Source organism: Mytilus edulis, chromosome 12 (genome assembly GCF_963676685.1).
Source record: "Mytilus edulis chromosome 12, xbMytEdul2.2, whole genome shotgun sequence".
Taxonomy (NCBI): Eukaryota; Metazoa; Mollusca; class Bivalvia; order Mytilida; family Mytilidae; genus Mytilus; species Mytilus edulis.
The window spans coordinates 16747775-16768355 of record NC_092355.1 but is presented as its reverse complement, the minus strand read 5'-3'; the positions used below and the strand labels follow the sequence as shown (position 1 = coordinate 16768355).

The 20581-nt window shown below is 33.2% G+C and overlaps 1 protein-coding gene across 2 annotated transcripts; it reads left to right on the top strand.

Moving 5' to 3' along the window:
* The first annotated feature begins 1507 nt into the window (after positions 1–1507).
* LOC139497329 (uncharacterized) lies at positions 1508–20345 on the top strand. 2 transcript variants are annotated; one of them, XM_071285534.1, is made up of 8 exons: positions 1508–1588; positions 5534–5776; positions 6701–6885; positions 7833–8071; positions 9553–9785; positions 11307–11531; positions 18030–18155; positions 19848–20345. In XM_071285534.1, exons 1-8 carry the CDS (start codon positions 1585–1587, stop codon positions 20120–20122), a joined length of 1530 nt encoding a protein of 509 aa, XP_071141635.1. In that variant the 5' UTR covers positions 1508–1584; the 3' UTR covers positions 20123–20345. The 2 variants fall into 2 exon arrangements, with proteins under 2 accessions (XP_071141635.1, XP_071141636.1); XM_071285535.1 differs by having other exon boundaries at positions 1528–1632; positions 19848–20257.
* The last annotated feature ends 236 nt before the right edge of the window (positions 20346–20581 follow it).

Here is a 20581-nt window from a genome sequence, read left to right as displayed (position 1 = left end):
TGGACTGACATAGAGAACGAGTTGGTATAAAATTTATATAAACACCATAAGTTGGTGTCAAAGCAACATAATAGTACTAGTCAGAAAAGGAGAAGTAACTATAGGTATAGAAATGTTCTCCATTTTCGTGTAATTATAAAACTTATATCATTTGTTCTATATAAAACCTGAGACTACTGTTATAGTAGTCTCAGATAAAACAAAGCATGTAGATTTGGCATGAATGCCAATGAAACAACGTACCGGTCCAAATGAATGAGATTTAAACTGAGATTTCTATATCTAATCATTATCTACAGTAATTTTTAGATTTAAGCAACTATCGAGATCGTTGCAAGCCTGAAGGCCTTTAACTATGAGCAAAACCAATAAACCAACGCCTGCAAAATAATAAACGGAAATCAAATATGACAACCGGTATATATGATAGACAGCAATCAATGACATCTGCTGAATTAAAATACCCCGAGTTGGGACTTACACATATACATGATATAGTGAAAGTCTTGATATACGCCAGAGGGTTTACAGAATAGCTACAGAATAATGGATCAATACAACTGAAAAATGGCAAAAAGCCTGAAAAAGAAAAACAGACACAAAAATAAAGAATATGGAATATTGGGCAAAATAGACAAAGAATAGAAAAAAATGGCACAAATAATTAAAAAAATCTGAAAAGCCTGCAGAACGGTCAACCGACCACCATTGCCATATATTTTAACAGAGAATGTATGTATATACGGCAACACTTTAAACTTTATTTCAAAATATTAAAAAGGTGTCGGACTAGCTGCTTCTTTGGTGTTGAAATGTATCCTACTATACATAGATGCTTCGTGTCGAAATGTATTTAAGGGCGGATATTTCTGTTTATAAAATGTTGAATCCGAAGCTATAATATATTTCAGTCTAACTATAGAACAATCTGGGTTTTTTTTCTGGTTGACAAAAGTCCAAGTCAGAGTTTTAATGCCGGAATATGAGAGTAATCCACAGATAAGAATAAAAAACAAATTTAATCACTGTAATTTTAATTGCTTTTTTCTGCATTGCCTCACTATCTGACTATCAAGTTGTATAAAATTAATCATATTTACGTTGGCAGTCCGATTAAATATGTTTACTAGCAAGGTGCTGTTTCATGAAGTAGGAGTTCATTTCATAATTTAAGTTACAATAGCAACAGATGATATGGTAATACAATTTCTATTGGAACTTCTGTTATGCTGAACAAATAAGTTATGAGAAAAACGGAATCTTCAATACTATACTTGCAAAAAGTGCGTTGGGTGAGGACTTCGTGTATCATTTATCTGGTGAACATGCGAGTAGTATATCTTCATAGTATGTAATGCTGTTTTTAAAACACAAAATGTATGCAAAGATTTTCACTTATTTGTGCTTGGTTCGAAACGTTTTTCCGCCTTCTAGCATAACCTCTGTTCAACTGGTTTCCAGTTGAAACCTTATTTAGAGCTTAGCCTAATTTAAAAAAAATAAAAACCAGTTTCCTCTGTGTTCAAAACTTATTTTGCAAAACTGTTTCCTGATATAAACGTGTACTACACAATTCAAAAAGATATGGGTATATACAAAATTGAATGCCATTTTAAGGACAAACCCAAACGGGTACACCTGTTATATTTTCTGTAAACTAACCGTCAGATAAAACACTTACACGTCAACATGGTCAATGATAAATTATTTACTCTGCTTCTGCTTCTGCCTGATAAAGGCCACAATCAACGAGCTGATCATCATTAGTATGCCATGACTTAGGTGCGCATGCAGACCCCCTCCCCGACCCCACCCCCCAATTTGATAATTTAGATTGGTGGCAGCCCCTTTCACTTTCGCACCCTACACGTTCGCAATTTTTATTGCTTTTGTGTTTAATAACTTTGTTATCAAGTTTTGGCAAGTGTATTCCTATAAGTATATTTGTTGTCATTGTCTGAAATTAAAGTGAGAACGTTTTTTTTTATGTTGAATAAATATTAATCATGTTTTGGTTAGTGTTTTGCTATAATTTTATGTTTGATTGTTTCAGATCAAAATGGCCAAGCTGTTAAAATCTTTTGTGTTTTTCATTTAAAATCTTCAATGTTTTACTCATACCAAGCTCATACATGCAGTATTTACATCAAATCAATTAAAAACAACAGTCTTGATTTTCTCATAATAAATTATTCAACTGGAATTTGGGGCCGGGAATTTGATTTAAAATTGGGTGCGAAGGTGCTGGTGCGAACGTATAGGGTGCGAAAGTGTATTGGGTGTGAATGGACCTGATACCGCTTTAAAGGCCTCTTGGGGAAAATGAGTATTTCCTGTAATCACTTCTGGATGCTGGAATTTGGAAAAATTTTTGTGCATGTTCCTCGACAGTCCTGTTGGTTGCATAAGACGACCTTCTTTATTTACAGCCACTTTGTTGTGTTCTATTTTATAGATCAAAGTTACTCTGATGTCCACCGGCTGTTTTGCCAGACAAGCTTCATGTAGGGCCGTGGGACTTGTCTGGCAAAACAGCTGTTGGACGTCAGAGCACAGGAGTTTGAAATCCTATCAATAACGGGGTAAAAATATACCAAACTCAACTATCACAGTGGAGCTTCTCTCTCTCGAGCTTAGGAATGTTTTGCATTTGAAGTTATCTTCATATAGAAATATCAGTATACTTCAAAAACATATAGACCTGAACATAAACTGTGGAAAACATGGAAAGATATGTCGAAAATGAGCACCCCACGCTACAGAAAAATTTCACTATAAGAGTAAGTCCTTCTCTGGACATTTTTTAAAAGATGCAGGGATGTTGAAATGCAATGCCTGACTAGCCGGACTTGTACATATGACCAACCGGACAAGAAATTTTTTGAGTCTTTTTAAAAGGAGTAGGTCCTGTAAGACCCCTTTTTGGCCCCAAAATATAGCAGTTTTACAAAATTGTTAAAATGTAAACTTTTATTTATTAATTGAACAGTAGAATGCTTCTGTTACATAAATATGGGCTGTTTTTGACAATACAATGCACATATATCGGATACAAGCACCATTAAGTCATGCTAAATCACTGAAATCTTCACAATTCTAGCATTTTAGTTAAATTTTAGACGGTTTTCGTGTAAAACGAAAGTGGCCGCATTCGTGTTCATCCTTAATATTAAAATGTAAGTTGTATTTTATGATAATACATAACATATATAAAGGTTGAGGATGAACACGGATGCGGCCACTTTCATTTTTGACAAAAACCATCTGAAAAATGGCATTTTTTGGCATATTTGGTAGCTTTTTCATATTTGAGCTTGAATTGGATCGTTTTTAATGACAAAATCAGTTAAAATCTTTCACATAAACTAATTGAATCAAATAAAATAGACACTTAAGTGTTTAAAAAGGGGTCAAAATCTTTCGTCAGATGAACCTGAAATTTGAGGCCAAAATCGGTCCTTAACGGACCTACTCCTTTGTTGCCTGAGGATGAGTAAAAATATTTTGCTTGGCATCATGCATGTCATGTGGAACATTGTTAATTCATATTATCATATATACCTCAAACTTACATAAATGAAGAGATAATGAAAAAAGAAAAAATGATACCTGATTTATATACGGCAATTCCAAGGCCATTAGTCGCCACAAAATATTGCATGGGAAAATATCCACTTTTTGATATGGGACAAGCTCTGGCAACCCACGACCCCAGCTTGTCTGGCAAAACAGCCATTGGTTGGACATCAGAGTAATCTGAACTAGCATAAAAGTAGAAAAATATAAAAAAAAAAACAAGACAAAAGCAACAGGTTTTAGTTAAACAACCTCAATGATCAACAAATAGTTTGATTACAAAACAACAAAATAGTATGCAGACCCAGGTTTCATTAATATTCTGTGATATTTTCCCATTGTCATTGATCAGGTTATAGCAACAGTAAACCCGAAATGGTCATATATATATATATTAACATGATATATATTGTATGCATGTTTAAAGTTGTGATTAGGTCAATATATCATGTAGAAGGAGAACAACGAATGCATGTTATGAAAAGTCCATGATAATTGGTATGCAGTTGCATTACAATGTATCATTAGCACAGCTCATTTCACATGTTTCAGATTATTTTTCCCCATCCCTCAGTCATGGTCTATTTACTTTTAAGTTTGTAATTATATCAGTTTATAAAGGGGAACCAATTATTGTACATGTAAGTTCATGATATTAGGTACATGAATTTGTTTTTATCAGCATTTGCATATATCTCATTTTACAGTCAGGGGTACTACTTATACAAGTAATTTTTATTTACTTGAAGAAGTAAAAATATATATGATAATGCACAAAGACATTCAGAATTTTTTACTTGTATATTAAGTAAAAAAGTCATCCTATCTTCTTTTCTTAAATTCTTAGGATTTCTTTGCTCTAATAGAATTTTAAATTGTCTGCCCTTTGCACATGTTTTTAGTAATCATTTAAGTGTAATTTCATGGACAATGAAAATCCCAATTTTTGAAGGCCTTACGCGTGCAAATACAAAAGATCTTTGCACAATCAGTTTCTTTGTTAAATTAATGGGAAGAAACATTGAACTCTAATAAAAAGTAATGAGCTAACCTGGGAAAATTCATTTGAGGCATGATTTTATGTCTCAAAACTTGAGAGTTTTTGTGGGATTGTAAGAAAAATTTACTTAATACAAGTGAATTTTTTTAGAAAATCAAGGGGAGATTATTCAAACATTATGTGTACATTTTTTTTACTTCTTCAAGTAAATAAAAATTACTTGTACAAGTAGTACCCCTGACAGAGTTTGTTGTTACTGTCATTCAGTCATGGTACATTGACTTTGCACGTTTTGCATGTTTGTTTAAAAAGCAGTTCACATGTTCAAAAATTGCCACTATAATCTTGAGAACATTTAAGTTTTACTCAAAGTTGAATACAGACAACATGGACAAGACAAACATGTATTTCTCTGTCAACATGTTTTACATTTTTTTACAATGATAATGAGCCTGAAGGTACAAAACAGTTTTCATAACAACCATGACAAATACAAAACGGAACATCTACTCATTTAGCATTGATTAGTTGTTAAGCATGTTAAGGAAGTTTGCTCGTCATGTTTTGGAAATTTTGTCAGATTTTTCGAAATCCTCTTGTTTTATCTATTTGAATGCCTTAAAAAAATGTGCCCATTGACCCCGATTTTTCTGTTTATAAATCTTTTACATGTATAAAATTTTAATTATTTTTTAATAGTTCCTTAAACTTGTCAATGATAAACATGATAAAGCTATGAAAAGTCAAGAGAGAATATTTTCCCGCCAAAATTTCAATGGCTATTATCTCGAAAACAAGCACATTGACCTATATATTTTTTTTGCTCTTTTGATTCCTTTATTAATCATGTTAATCCCCTATCAATATAAGCATGATAAGCTAGTGTTTTGAAAAGTTAATTATTTTGAAACTAAGAAGCGAACTCCCCTTTACCAATATGTCATATTTTAACTTCAGATTGCAAGAAATGTATGACATTGATATTAAAGATCAGCATAATTGTTGTTGTAATGGGAGATAACTCCAATAATGAAGGGGCACAGAAACAAGTGGTTATTGTTGGAGGGGGTATAGCTGGTCTTGCTGCTGCTAGGAAGTTACAGAATACTGGTCAGTTTGTGGTCAATGTCTTAGAGGCCAGGAGGGAGAGGTACGGAGGCAGGATATTCACAGATCGTTCATCGTTTAAATTGGCAAAAGGTAAGTCATGTATATACAAATATGTATTTGTATACCAAATTAAAAACTGTTTAAGGTTTCTTTTATTATGCATGTTGTTTTATAAATTCTAACTCTGTGTAAATTTGATAAGCAGCAGTTTTTAAGCGGAATCTATGACTAAGATAGCAAACAAAAAAAATCCAAAGAGTTTAGTGTCTAGTGAATGTATACATGTATACATGGTGTGTCACTGTATAACAATAATATTTAGTTAACATGGTTAATAAATTATAATTCCTTAAATTCAGTTTATCCACATTTACCATAACCATGGCATTGATCATGTTGATTGTAAATTATGTTTACATGTTTTAAACTTGTAACATTAATTGTGGGACTCATGATTTCCATTTTCTGGTTGGGAAAGTAGTCCAGTGAACATGATCTATGTAAAAAATGAAATTGCCAAAAATATCATCACCAAAGCACTTAGAACCAATCATAGCAAAGGTTTCCTAATTAAGCAGATCATATGAGATTCATACTTATCATATGAAAAACATTATTTACAGTAAAAATTAATGCTGGTAATTTGTTCTACAGTAACACTAAGTTAAACAAGAATGTGTCCTCAGTACACGAATGCCCCACTCGCACTATCATTTTCTATGTTCAGTGGACCGTGAAATTGGGGTAAAATCTAATTTGGCATTAAAATTAGAAAGATCATATCATAGGGAACATGTGTACCAAGTTTGAAGTCGATTGGACTTCAACTTCATCAAAAACTACCTCGACCAAAAACTTTAACCTGAAGCGGGACAGACGGACGAACGAACGGACGGACGAACGGACGCACAGACCAGAAAACATAATGCCCCTCTACTATCGTAGGTGGGGCATAAAAACAACTCCATTGATTATTTTTTACCAGTAATACCTCTTTTATCATGTTTATATCAGGAATGGAAGTAGATATAGGTGCTAACTGGTTGAACTCCATGGTAAAAGACAATCCATTGGCTAAGATAGTATCTGACGGGGAACTGGCAGTTAAATCGGCAGGAAGTGTCCAACTCCACTTTCCAGAGAAGGGACAAGTTTATACAGGGGATGATGCCAACAAAATATTTACAGAATTTTATAAAGTACGGTTAATTACTGAATGGAATCAATTTTCATAATTTTGACAAATATAATTTTGTATTGTACATGTTATATGAGGCAGTATCAGGATTGGCAAAAAAATTTCATTACTTTTATTTGATATCAGCTGCAAGCATATGTTACGATTTACCAGTAATTTTTACATATAAGCTAGAGAATTGTTATTTTTGGTGTATATGGTGTAAGAGAAATAAAAATTGTACCCGTATTTTTGTATGAATCAATGAAAAAGTGGATAAAATCTGATGAAAATACTGCGTTAAAAGGATAAAAAATATTGTTCATCTCAGCTTTTCTTTGGTATTTCATTTGCTTCTCATATTCCCTAATATGAATTTCTAGAATCATAAGAATGCAGTAGTAACTAAGGATAACACATTATAACCTTTGACCCTGGCTATAGGGATATTTATGAAATTGAACAAAGGGAGATAAATCAATAATCTAAAAAAATAATCATATAATAATTTAGATTGTATAGCCATCATGGTTATATACAATTTACAGCTGGAAGTTGAGAATTTAGATAATATTAACAATTTTATTGTAGTCATCAATGATACAGCTAAATGGCAAATTTAATGTGCATTATATTTTTAATAGCATCTTTAGCATTATTCTTCATATTCAGCATTTGAAAATTGTTAAATATTGTGTTCTTTGTGCAGTCAAAGCATAAATAGTATAGAGGCCTAATGACTATGACCTTCAACAATGAGCAAAACCCATACCATTGACATATATTCAGCTGTAAGAGGTCTCAACATGACAAAATATGAAAAAAAACACCTAAATAAACCATCTTCCTGATTTTGACAAAACAATCATGCTTATGTCAAAATGACCATATTATTTCCTGTTTAAATTTTGTCAATGCACATATCCCCCTTTATGAGTTTTACTTCAGATTTCTGTATTTTCACTTCAGATAACTCTGCAAGCAATGCAAAAAGCAACAGACAGTGGAAGAGACTTAGATTTAAAGAAAGCCATACAAAGTGTTTTACGAGATGAAGATACAGTTGCTGACAAAACCTTGCTGTCATCTGTACTGGAATCACATTACACTATGTCTCTAGCTGATCACTCCACACAACTGTTTGATCCTAAAAAAGAATTTGGTTGGGATACAGCTGTAGTTGATGGCTTTGATCAAATTGTTGACATGTAAGTGTTACATTTTTTGTTATCAAGTTTTTTTTTTTTTTTAGTTTTAAAAGTTAAAAAAATTGGAAACCATGTTTTAAAACTACTAACACGAATACAGATTACCCTGTCTTGAATGTGCTCTTATAATTAACTGCTCATTATCACTTTCAATCTTTGATCCCAGGCAGGGACAAACAGAATATAGATATAAGAATATGTGGTATGAGTGCCAATGTCACAATTTGTAAAAGTAAACCATAGGTCAAGGTACAGTCTTCTTAAAGTTTGGTGCACAGATTTATATACATGTGAGATGGTAGTGAAAGTAAGGCCTAAAAAAATAATGTTGTGTTTCCGATCACCCCCTTGAAATTTTGAAGGGACAGTAGGCAGGGATTTTTTTTTTCTTTTCTTTTTTTATAATATGCTTCATTGCTGTCTCGGTTTTGTTTAAAGGCATGGACACTTTGTTCATTGCTTAAGACCATTTGACAATTTTCAAGATTATTGTGTGAGTTTTTATCAGCCTTTAATAGTTTACCCCTTTTAAAATACCCCTGAAAAAAAAACTAAGTCCAAACCTAAAAAAAAATTGGGCAGCACTTCCCCATGGAAATTAGCTTTTTAAACCCAATTCCCCTATTTCAGGACCAAAAGTTTGGGATTGTCAGAGAAAGAAATTGAGAAGATGTGGGGCAGATTCATTTATAGGAACATCAACCAAACATCATCCAAAACCTACAGATAGACAAATATATTATATACACTGTACCTGGCAGGACACTTTCTTTTGGCAAAGCATCTGTGGCTTTTCATCAGAATGTCTAAAGCGTTGATTGGCTTACCAGTTTCAGATGGATTAATATCAGGTTCATTTTGAAGAAGGGTCTGGCATGAAAATTTGATAAATTTAATTCCAAAAGATTGCATTGTTCCAACAGTTGTGTTATTGTCATCAATCTCGGTCCAGTCATTTTTGCCGGTGGCCGATCACAAAATTTGTGTTGTGTATTTTTTATTCATCGACGTTAGACATTGGATGAATTTCATTGCTAATGTCAAAAAAGGTGTTACTTTCTGTTAAATTTAGAAATATTTTTTTCTCCGTGAAATGGTCACACTTTCCGCGTTGAACATTGAATAGGACGCGTTGTGTTGCCATGTTCAAACACTGACAAACGAAAATAACTACTGCGCATGCTCCCGCATATATAATTAGCCAAGAAGATTCCATTTTCCAGTACATTCTAAAAATAAGCCTCGAGTTTAAAATTAGCGTTGTTCTCTTTTGGGGCGATAAAAAGATCGAGGGACTTAAAATTTTTTATTTTCTTTCAGAAAAAACGGTCGGTAGGTATACAAATTATTTTTTTTTCCCACATCAGCTTTAAAACTATTGAGTCGGGGGTCTGAAGGACGGTCGGTCGGGTGACCGGAAACACAACATTTTTTTTTTAGGCCTAAGAAAAATTATAGAACTATTTATGATACTGTTTTAGCCTTGTAGGAGGACAAAGAAAGGAGAGCACACTATCTGTAGAGCTAAGGAAACCAGTACGACAGATTGAGGTGAACAAGACAAGAAACAAGGTTTTGGTGAGAACCAGAGATCTAAAGCAGTATGATGCTGACGCTGTGGTGGTGGCCCTCCCTTTAGGAGTATTAAAAACAGAAACAGTTATATTTGATCCTCCTCTACCTAAAGGATGGAAGAAAACTATAAAAAATATAGGTAAAAACATGTACGATGGATTCTCTTATTTTTGTTGGTATCAATCTTCGTGGATTGTGGAAAATTTGCATTTTTGTGGATATTTGATTCCATGGATTTGCCAATCTCTGCATACAAAGTCAATAGAAAAGGAGTAGGTCCAGTAAGACCCCTTTTTGGCCCCAAAATATAGCAGTTTTACAAAATTGTTAAAATGTAAACTTTTAGTTATTTATTGTACAGTAAAATGGTTCTGCTACATAAATATGGGCTGTTTTTGACAATACAATGCACATATATCCGGTACTAGCACCATCAAGTCATGCTAAATTACTGAAATCTTCACAATTCTAGCATTTTAGTTAAATTTTAGACGGTTTTCGTGTGAAACGAAAGTGGCCGCATTCATGTTCATCCTTAATATTAAAATGTAAGTTGTATTTTATGATAATACATAACATATATAAAGATTGAGGATGAACACGGATGTGGCCAATTTCATTTTTGACGAAAACCATCTGAAAAGTGACATTTTTCGGCATATTTGGTAGATTTTTCATATTTGAGCTTGAATCGGGTCGTTTTTATTGACAAAATCAGTTAAAATCTTTCACATAAACTAATTGATTCAAATGAAATAGACAATTAAGTGTTTAAAAAGTGGTCAAAATCTTTCGTCAGATGAACCTGAAATTTGAGGCCAAAATCAGTCCTTACCGGACCTACTCCTTTGTAGTTTGTTGAAGATTTGAATTTGTGGTAAACCTGTACTAAGAAAATCACGAAAATTGGTATCCAGCAATAAATCCACAGTCATGACAGTTTCATTAATATTTACAGATTAAACATTGTTCAGGAACTTTTCAACTATTGATTTAACTAGCTGTTCCCTTTTTCCTTTGAATAAAACTGCTCAATATCCATTTTACCCTTCTGGAAAACTTAAAATATGATAAAAAAAAATGTAAAAAAGAACACTTGCTCAAATTACTGGTAGGACAGACAGATTGATATTTTCAGACAAGGAAAATTGAACTTTTCAACTTCAGAATGATACATGTGAAGTGAAGGAGATGTGTTATGATTATTAATGATACAATTCTCCAGCAGAGTCAAAACACATAGAGTTAAGAAGTTAGCAGCTAGAGGTCACTATAGGGCCTTTAGCACTGATCAAAACCCACACCACATAGTCACCTTTAAAAAGCTTTGCCATTATCACTGTACTAGTATACATATTTTTTTAAGGTGCCAGCTGAAGGACGCCTACGGGTGTGGGAGTTTCTCACTACATTGAAAACCCATTGGTGGCCTTCAGCTGTTGTCTGCTCTATGGTCGGGTTGTTGTCGCTTTGACACATTTCCCATTTCCTTTCTCAATTTTATTGATATAACAATTGTTTTACAATTAAAACCAGAAAACTGACCCTAAGTTCTTCGATTACGTTGAATGTAAATTACGTAAACCATAAATAAAATCATGTATATTCAACAATATGTTACACAAAAGATAAATGGTTCTACATTGTATTTCCTTTCCAGGAATTGGATTTAGTAATAAACTAGTCTTACAGTTCAACAAAGTATTTTGGCCAGAAGATGTAGGTATATTTACCATGGTAACCAGTAACCAAGACGAAATGGGGATGCTTCAGACTTGGGTCAATTTACATCGCTATGTCAACAAACCCTTACTGATGGGAATGTTACATGATCAAGCAGCCGTCAGGTTTGAAAATATGACAGATGATGAAATCAAAGAAAATGGTATGTAAAAGATCTTAGTAAGGCCAAATAAAATAATATGTGTGTTTCCTAATTCACTACCTATCCTTCATTTTAAGCTTAGAAATAGCCTAGGCCATAATAAATAATAGGTTTGTTTGCCCAAACGCTACCTACCCAGAAAAAAGCTGACTACTCAAATTCTTATATTGTCCTGATTTGGAAAAGTTTTTTTTAATCAAATAGGCATGCAGACTAATAAACATCTGATACTTCAATTTCTTTTTTTGAAAAAAAAAAAGAAAATGCCTACCTATAGCTACCTAACCACTGTTTCAACCTTTGGGTAGGGTTTGGGCAAACCAAAATATTTTTAAGTGTGGCCCTACCTTAAAGTTTTTTTGCGTGTTCTTCAATAAGCACTGTTAAAGTCAGAATTTTTATCCCATAGACTCAATGTAAAAAAAATCCCTACCCACCTACCCTATTTTTTTGAAAGATATAATATTATTTTATTTGGGCTAAACTAAAATATCAATAGCTTTGTATCTGTTGTGGATGTTTACAAAACCAATTAACTGTGAATTCATAGATTGTCATTATATATTGCTGAAGATGCAGCAAGCTGAATGTCAAAAAATAGATATCAATTAAAAGGACAGTCGAACTTATCTATATAACGGCAAATTCCCAAAATGCTCAAAGGGAGGTAATTCAATCTTATATGCAAGATTTATTTGAACAACACATGCATCAAAACAAATTAAAGGAAGAATGATTAATAACAGGAATTGCTCAAATTAACATGGTGATCAGTATTTTATGCTTTGAGAAGGGAGTTATGTTTCCAGTTTGTTGTTTCTTTCTTCTAATCATTTATCTGTCTGTCTGTCGTGTATAGGGTTGATAAAAGTTTTGTTTTAAGATATAGTTTGCGTTCACACCAACATGAAACAGAGCTCTAGATAAAAATTCACAAATTGGTTTTTTTACCCACCATTTTCTTATGTAATTGGGTGATAAAGTTTTTTAATTGCATTATCGATTCCAATTAACCCCTCAAGCAAATATCAAATTGGGTTTTTCACCATGTATTGTTTTTTTTCATCAACACAATATTGAATATTTAGGCAATATCAACTTCAGATGTCTTCCCATCATAAATATGTTTCTTTCTTTGTTTTATTTGGTTTATTCACTGACGAGAAATTGTACGTTTAATTTGTGTCCCGTTTCAAACGTTCAGCAAGTTTTGTATTTTCTCACAACTTATATAAACTGTAAAAAACGGATATGTGTATTCACTCATCAACTAAAATGAAGAAAATAGTATATAAACCGTAAAATTATACTTAAATTGAGAACGGAAATGGGGAATGTGTCAAAGAGATAACAACCCGACCATAGAGAAGATAACAGCAGAAGGTCACCAGCAGGTCTTCAATGCAGCGAGAAATTCCTGCACCCGGAGGCGTCCTTCAGCTGACCCCTAAACAAATACATATACTAGTTCAGTGATAATGAATATTTTGGTTTAATTCAATTTACATAAATCTGGGTTAAGTTGTTCCTTCTTAGAACTTTTGGTTTCTGATGCTTTCCAACTACATAATCATGTCATCATTGATTTGGCCTTTCACTTTTTATACGACCGCAAAAATTGCAAAAATTTTGGTCGTATATTGGTATCACCTTGGCGTCGTCGTCCGTCTTTGTCTTCTGCAGTGACTGAAGACTTTTGGTTTTCGCACTATAACTTTAGTATAAGTGAATAGAAATCTATGAAATTTAAACACAAGGTTTATGACCATAAAAGGAAGGTTGGGATTAATTTTGGAAGTTTTGGTCCCAACAGTTTAAGAATAAGGGGGCCAAAAAGGGCCCAAACAAGCATTTTCTTGGTTTTGGCACTTAAACTTTAGCTTAGGTGAATAGAAATCTATGAAATTTTGACACAAGGTTTATGACCACTAAAGGAAGGTTGGGATTGATTTTGGGAGTTTTGGTCCCAACAGTTTAGGAATTAGGGGCCAAAAAAAGGGCCCAAATAAGCATTATTCTTGGTTTTCGCACAATAACTTTAGTATAAGCTAATAGAAATCAATGAAATTTAAACACAAGGTTTATGAACACAAAAGGAAGGTTGGTATTGATTTTGGGAGTTGAGGTCCCAACAGTTTAGGAGTTAGGGTCCAAAAAGGGGCCCAACTAAGCATTTTTCTTGGTTTTCGCACCATAACTTTAGTATAAGTTAATAGAAATCAATGAAATTTAAAAACAAGGTTTATGACCATAAAAGGAAGGTTGGGATTGATTTTGGGAGTTTTGGTCTAAACAGTTTAGGAATAGGGGGCCCAAAGGGTCCAAAATTAAACTTTTTTTGAATTCATCAAAAATTGAATAAATGGGGTTCTTTGATATGCCAAATCTAACTGTGTGTGTAGATTCTTAATTTTTGGTCCAATTTTCAAATTGGTCTACATTAAGGTCCAAAGGGTCCAAAATTAAACTAGGTTTGATTTTAACTAAAATTGAATTCTTGGGGTTCTTTGATATGCTGAATCTAAACATGTACTTAGATTTTTGATTATTGGCCCAGTTTTCAAGTTGGTCAAAATTGGGGTCCAAAATTAAACTCTGTTTGATTTCAACAAAAATTGAATCCTTGGGGTTCTTTGATATGCTGAATCTAAACATGTACTTATAATTTTTATTATGGGCCCAGTTTTCAAGTTGGTCCAAATCGTGGTCCAAAATTAAACTTTGTTTGATATCAACAAAAATTTAATCCTTGGGGTTCTTTGATATGTTGAATCTAAATTTGTATTTAGATTTTTGATAATAGGCCCAGTTTTCAAGTTGGTCCAAATTGTGGTCTAAAATTAAACTTTGTTTGATTTCAACAAAAATTGTATATATGGGGTTCTTTGATATATGCTTAATCTAACCATGTATTTAGATTTTTGGTGTTTGGGCCTGGTTATCAGATTGGTCCAAATTGAGGTCTAAAGGGTCCAAAATTGAACTTTATTTGATTTCATCAAAAATTGAATACTTGGGGTTCTTTGATATGCTGAATCTAACCATGTATTTAGATTTTGGATATTGGACCATAATAGGTAATGTCCAATTTAAAATTTAAAGTTTTAAGTTTAAGTTCTTAGACCACATTCATTATGTGTCAGAAACCTGTGTTGTGTCAACTTTTAATCCCAATCCAAATTCAGTGCTGTATCAAGCTTGAATGTTGTGTCCATACTTGCCCCAATGTTCTTGGTTTGAACTCTGCAGTCGTATAAAGCTGCGCCCTGCGGAGCATCTGGTTTTAACTGATTTCATTTTTGATGAAACCCTGTGTTTATTAGCAATGTTCTCGTTAAGGTATGCAAACATGCACGTGTGTTTGATGGGCGCTTCCTAAAAACACTAGCCGAGTTTGGTTATCATAATTACTTTCCCTGAGCTATTCCAAAGAAGCTGCAAACATGCTTCTATTCAATATTTTTACCGGACATTAACTTTCGTTTTAATTCATTGTATGTTATGATGAATCCCAAGCAATTCGAAAAAAAATATGACAACATGACACACGTCACATTGGGTTCTTAATTATTTGTATTGCGTGATCACGCAAATACGCAGCTTATTTTGAGCTCTGATGAAACATATTACACATGTTCATTATCAAGTGAGCTGTTTACTATATATATGATAAATTTTACCTAGATTTTGGGGTTCACTGTAGCTAAACATAGTGATAATGCAGGAGGGCTTGATGTCTTATATAACTATATAATTTAATTTTAAATTTTCCGATTTGCTGATAGTGTTTCATGATCAGGGTTGGCAAAAACCCGGGTTTTATGAGTATTGCCCAGCCCAGTGGGAAATACTGGGAAAACCCGGGTTTTACTAGGTTTTAGTGGGTAATATTGGGCAATACTGGGTAATATAAAATACTGGTCTGAATTGTATAGAGGATTCAGTGATCAAACACAAATGCTTAAAAAATCATATTGCCCAGTAATGCCCAGTATTACCCATTTCTGGGAGTATCAATTTCCGGGCGGGTAATACTTTGCCAACCTGTTCATGATATCGAGGTTCAATGGTGGAAGTTGGTTTTTGGTACTCTCATAAAATTTAAAGTTTAATTTGGTGAAAAGGGACTTCTAACTTCCAATAAGGAGTGAAAAAAAAACAATTGACTCTATCTAACACAATATATTCAAATTGCCCACACACAATTTCTAAATTGTCATTATCCAGTAAAGAGGCATGACTTTGGCATGCTACCATGACCTCATCAACATTTTTTCATCACTTACTCCTGACTAAAATGGAATTTCAGAATTAAATTATAAGGAATGACTGTGATATATTTTCTGTCTAATCGAAATAACATAAAAAATCTATTGTACACTTTGAAATAACATATTCAGTGTGTGCCACATTTTTCATGTTATTTCGAATAGACAGAAAATTTTACCATAATTTCTTGAATATTCTAATTTTATTGTCGAGCCTGCAACTTTTGTTGCAGAAAGCTCGACATAGGGATAGTGATCCGGCGGCGGCTACGGCGGCGGCGGTGTTAGCTCACTTCTTAAAAGCGATATATTTTAGAAGGTGGAAGACCTGGATGCTTCATATTTTGTATATAGATGCCTCATGTTACGAAGTTTCCGTCAGTCACATGTCCATTGTCCATTGTCCTTGACCTCATTTTCATGGTTCAGTGACCACTTGAAAAAAAAGTTCAAATTTTTTGTAATGTTAAATTCTCTCTTACTGTAAGTAATAGGATAACTATATTTAGTATGTGCGTACCTTGCAAGGTCCTCATGCCCGTCATACAGTTTTCACTTGACCTCGACCTCATTTCATGGATCAGTGAACAAGGTTAAGTTTTGGTGGTCAAGTCCATATCTCAGATACTATAAGCAATAGGTCTAGTATATTCGGTGTATGGAAGGACTGTAAGGTGTACATGTCCAACTGGCAGGTGTCATCTGACCTTGACCTCATTTTCATGGTTCAGTGGTTATAGTTAAGTTTTTGTGTTTTGGTCTGTTTTTCTCATACTTTATGCAATAGGTTTACTATATTTGTTGTATGGAATGATTGTAAGGTGTACATGTCTAGCGGGCAGATGTCATCTGACCTTGACCTCATTTTCATGGTTCAGTGGTCAAAGTTAAGTTTTTGAGTTTTAGTCTTTTTATCTAATACTATATGTCATAGGTCAACTATATTTGGTGTAGGGAAATATTTTATGATCTATATGTCAGTCGTGCAGGTTTTATTTGACCTTGACCTGGTTTTCACGGTTCATTGCTCAGTGTAAAGTTTTTGTGTTTTGGTCTATTTTCTTAAACTATAAGCAATAGGTCAACTATATTTGTTGTATGGAAGCATTGTTAGCTGTACATGTCTGCCTGGCATATGGTTCAACTGACCTTGACCTCATTTTCATTTTTCATGTTAAGTTTATGTGACAGTCGTAATAAAGCTTTGTATTTAGGATTATCAACATAATATCAATGATTAGTAAAGAAGGCGAGACATTTCAGTGTGTGCACTCTTGTTATTTTAAGTAAAGGTATTAAATTTACCTCATGCTAGTATTCAGTGAAGGATCAGAAGTCCTCATTAAACCATAGAGTCAATATTTCAAATAATTGGTCCATTACTGAAGAATGCCTCCAATATTGATTTTATATAAAAAAAAAATAAAAAAAGAAGAGGTGGTATGATTGTCAATGAGTCAACTCTCAAAAAAAGACTAAATGACATAGAAATAAAATACTGTAGGTCAGCATACAGCCTTTAACAATGAGCAAAGCCCATACTGCCATTGACAGCTATTAAGGATGTTTGCTCCTCCATTTTTTGATTTTTTGCCAGATTTTCGGAATCCTCTGGTTTTATCCATGTATTGTCATTAAAAAAAATTGCCCACTAACCCCTACTTTTCTTTTCATAATTTTATTACATAACGTTTAAAAAGCCATATTTCAAAATTTTATGAAATTCTTGTTATTTTTTCGTAGTTTTTGAAACAAATAAGGTGCCAATGTTAAATATATGAAAAATCTAGAGAGAATTATTTCCCGTCAAAATTTTAAATGGCTTATATCTCGAAAATTAGCACACGGACCCTCCATTTTTTTCTACTTTTTTAGTTTCTTTATTAATATACTATCAATTCATAATAGTCTTTTAAAAAGCTTGTTATTTTTTAACAGAGTAGGGAACATCCTTAAACGCCCTGAAACAACAAATGTAAAACAAATCAAACGAGAAAACTAACTACCTAAGTTATGAACAAAATAATGACCAAAAACAAATATGTAATAGCAACAAACAACAATCACTAAATAACAGGCCCATGACTTTGGACAGGCACATACATACAGAGTGTGGCGGGATTAAACATGTTAGCTTATATTGCTTGTAGTTAATGAGTTAAAATATCTCCACTTGGTAAGAAGTTAAAAATAAAGCAAAAGTGTGTAATATCCCTTCTGTATTTTTCAGCAATAATCATTTTAACAAAATTATTTGGTGAAGAAAAAATGAAAGATGTCACAACTACCATTGTAACAAAATCGAAGTGGATTTCAGACAACAAAGTGTTAGGAACTACTTCATATCCTAAAGTTGGTAAGTATTCTTTCTTTAGAAAGTATTGTGTAAGATAGAGACTGGTAACAAGCTGTGTACCCGATCTTAGATGGGTCTTAATGTATTGAGAAAAAAAACTTGCACCTGGGTTTCAGGTTTCAGCTTGCCCATTAACGATAATTTATACTAGTTCAGTGAAATGGATGCAATACTAAAATCTGAAACATACTAGTACAAATAAATCAAAATTCATTATTGCTACTTTTAAAGAACTATCTTTAAAAGTTAAGATTACTTGTTGCAATTTCAGGAAAACCTGCATTCAGATATATATTGCAGAAGTTTAGATAGATTTTGTTGTTATTTAAAGTGTCTTCCAAACATAATGGTTAACTTTTTTTAAATTGTTATTTGGATGGAAAGTTGTCTCATTGGCGCTCACACCACATCTTCCTATATCTATATTAAGAATCTGCAGGGCTTTAGTGGTCAAGTTGTCTTAGAAGGTCATTACTTTATCACTAGCCTGCAACACTGATGTTGTGAATTTTGAAACCCACATGTGTAGGTGCATTTGTAAAGCAAAATTATATCCGGGTGAAATTTGATACGGAGGATAAAATGTCACAGTAGTTGTTGTTATTTTTTTATCCGAAGGAAAATATTTTCCTGGTCTAACTTTGTGAAACATTTTATAATTATAGTCAGGTATAGATTGATTGTGAGTAACTTACATAGTAGTTAATGGGACTCTATTTCACACGGTTCTGTGAAATATAGTACTGCAAATATATACCGGTACATACTATCTGCATAACACAGATAGATTTTCACTCCTCTGGAAAAAATCAACCTGTGAAATATCATGCCTGAAAAAAAATAACCGGGACAAATTATCCTCAGGATAAAATATCACAGAGGAAGAAATAAACCGTTGCACATACAAACCAATTTTAATTGACTACAATTACCAGTTTTGTTGTTCTCTCTGCTTCCGCCACCAATAACAACTGACCACTAAAATATAGCAAATAATGCTGAAAGTGGCATTAAACAATATCAATCAATCTTAAGGATATACTTAGGTGAGGTTAGGTAAAAATTAAGAAATTAAAATTCATATCATAAGCTGGTAGAGCATCAATTAAGGATAAAGATAAGCTAAAAATATTGATAGGTCACCTGAAGGAGTCCGAACATTTGACACAAATTCCAAAATTTCACCTAAGTACATCCTTAAAGCATCTTGGTAAATTTGAAAAATTATCAATTCCAAGCTGAGTCAAACCAAGACTACAGAATTGGAAGTTGCTGCTTTTCCACTCACCATGAGATGTAAATGAGTTTGAGCAAAGACTGGTCAGCTCAGATCAAAATAGTATGTCCATATGGCTTCAATTGCAGACTGTTACCTTATGAACTCACTTGTTAAAGATTAGGCTCAGTGTATCAATCCAGTACAAAGCTGGTTTATATCGGCATATACTATATGTTTATGCTTTCAGGATTTATATATTCAAATTGCATTAAATGTTCTTGTCTGAAATTCGAATTTGATGATTTTCCACTTGAAAATATTTATGTTATTGTTAATGTATAATTGTTATCCACTTGTAGCACCATATGTGTGCCTAAGTTGTAATAAATTGTCTTGTCTTGGAAGCTATCCATCCATCTGTTTAAAAATTTGTACTATCATAACTACATGTTACACATTATATTGTTTTCCAGGTATTTTACCAGAAATGTTTGATTCTTTAACCAAACCTGTATGTCCATTTATTTATTTTGCCGGTGAATATACGTCATTAGAACACATGAACACAGCTCACGGAGCTTATTTGTCTGGAATAAGAGCTGCAGATCAAATCATTTCTAATTATTGTGCAAAGGAAACATCAAAAGTAAAGAAAGTAGAAACCAGTAAAGAAAAAACAATGAAAGAGAAAAATTCTGAAAAGAAAAGAGAAAATCAGAAAGACGATAAATTAAAGGATGAGCTGTGATCATAGTTGTAAATTTTTTGAACGTGGGTTTCTTTTTTATGAATAACTGAATGTTTTTAGGTTTTTGGAGGGATTTATTCTCATGTAAAGGTGGGTTTTATAAAGGTGAAATGTTACAATAAAAGATAACTTATTGGATGCTGAAATAGAAAGAAATAGAGAAACATGTTCAAAATTTATAAAGAACGGATAAAATGGCATAAAAGAGTAAAAATAAAGAAATGAAGAATAATTCATCCTTTTTTAGCTCACCTGGCCCGAAGGGCCAAGTGAGCTTTTCTCATCACTTGGCGTCCGTCGTCCGTCGTCGTCCGTCGTCGTCCGTCGTCCGTCGTCGTTAACTTTTACAAAAATCTTCTCCTCTGAAACTACTGGGCCAAATCAAACCAAACTTGGCCACAATCATCATTGGGGTATCTAGTTTAAAAAATGTGTGGCGTGACCCGGTCAACCAACCAA

Excerpts from the sequence above, each read along its gene's own strand:
- LOC139497329 (XM_071285534.1), top strand. Across the intron at positions 6,886-7,832 it reads TATTTACAGAATTTTATAAA|ATAACTCTGCAAGCAATGCA; the intron begins GTACGGTTAATT and ends TTTTCACTTCAG. Across the intron at positions 8,072-9,552 it reads TTTGATCAAATTGTTGACAT|CCTTGTAGGAGGACAAAGAA; the intron begins GTAAGTGTTACA and ends ATACTGTTTTAG.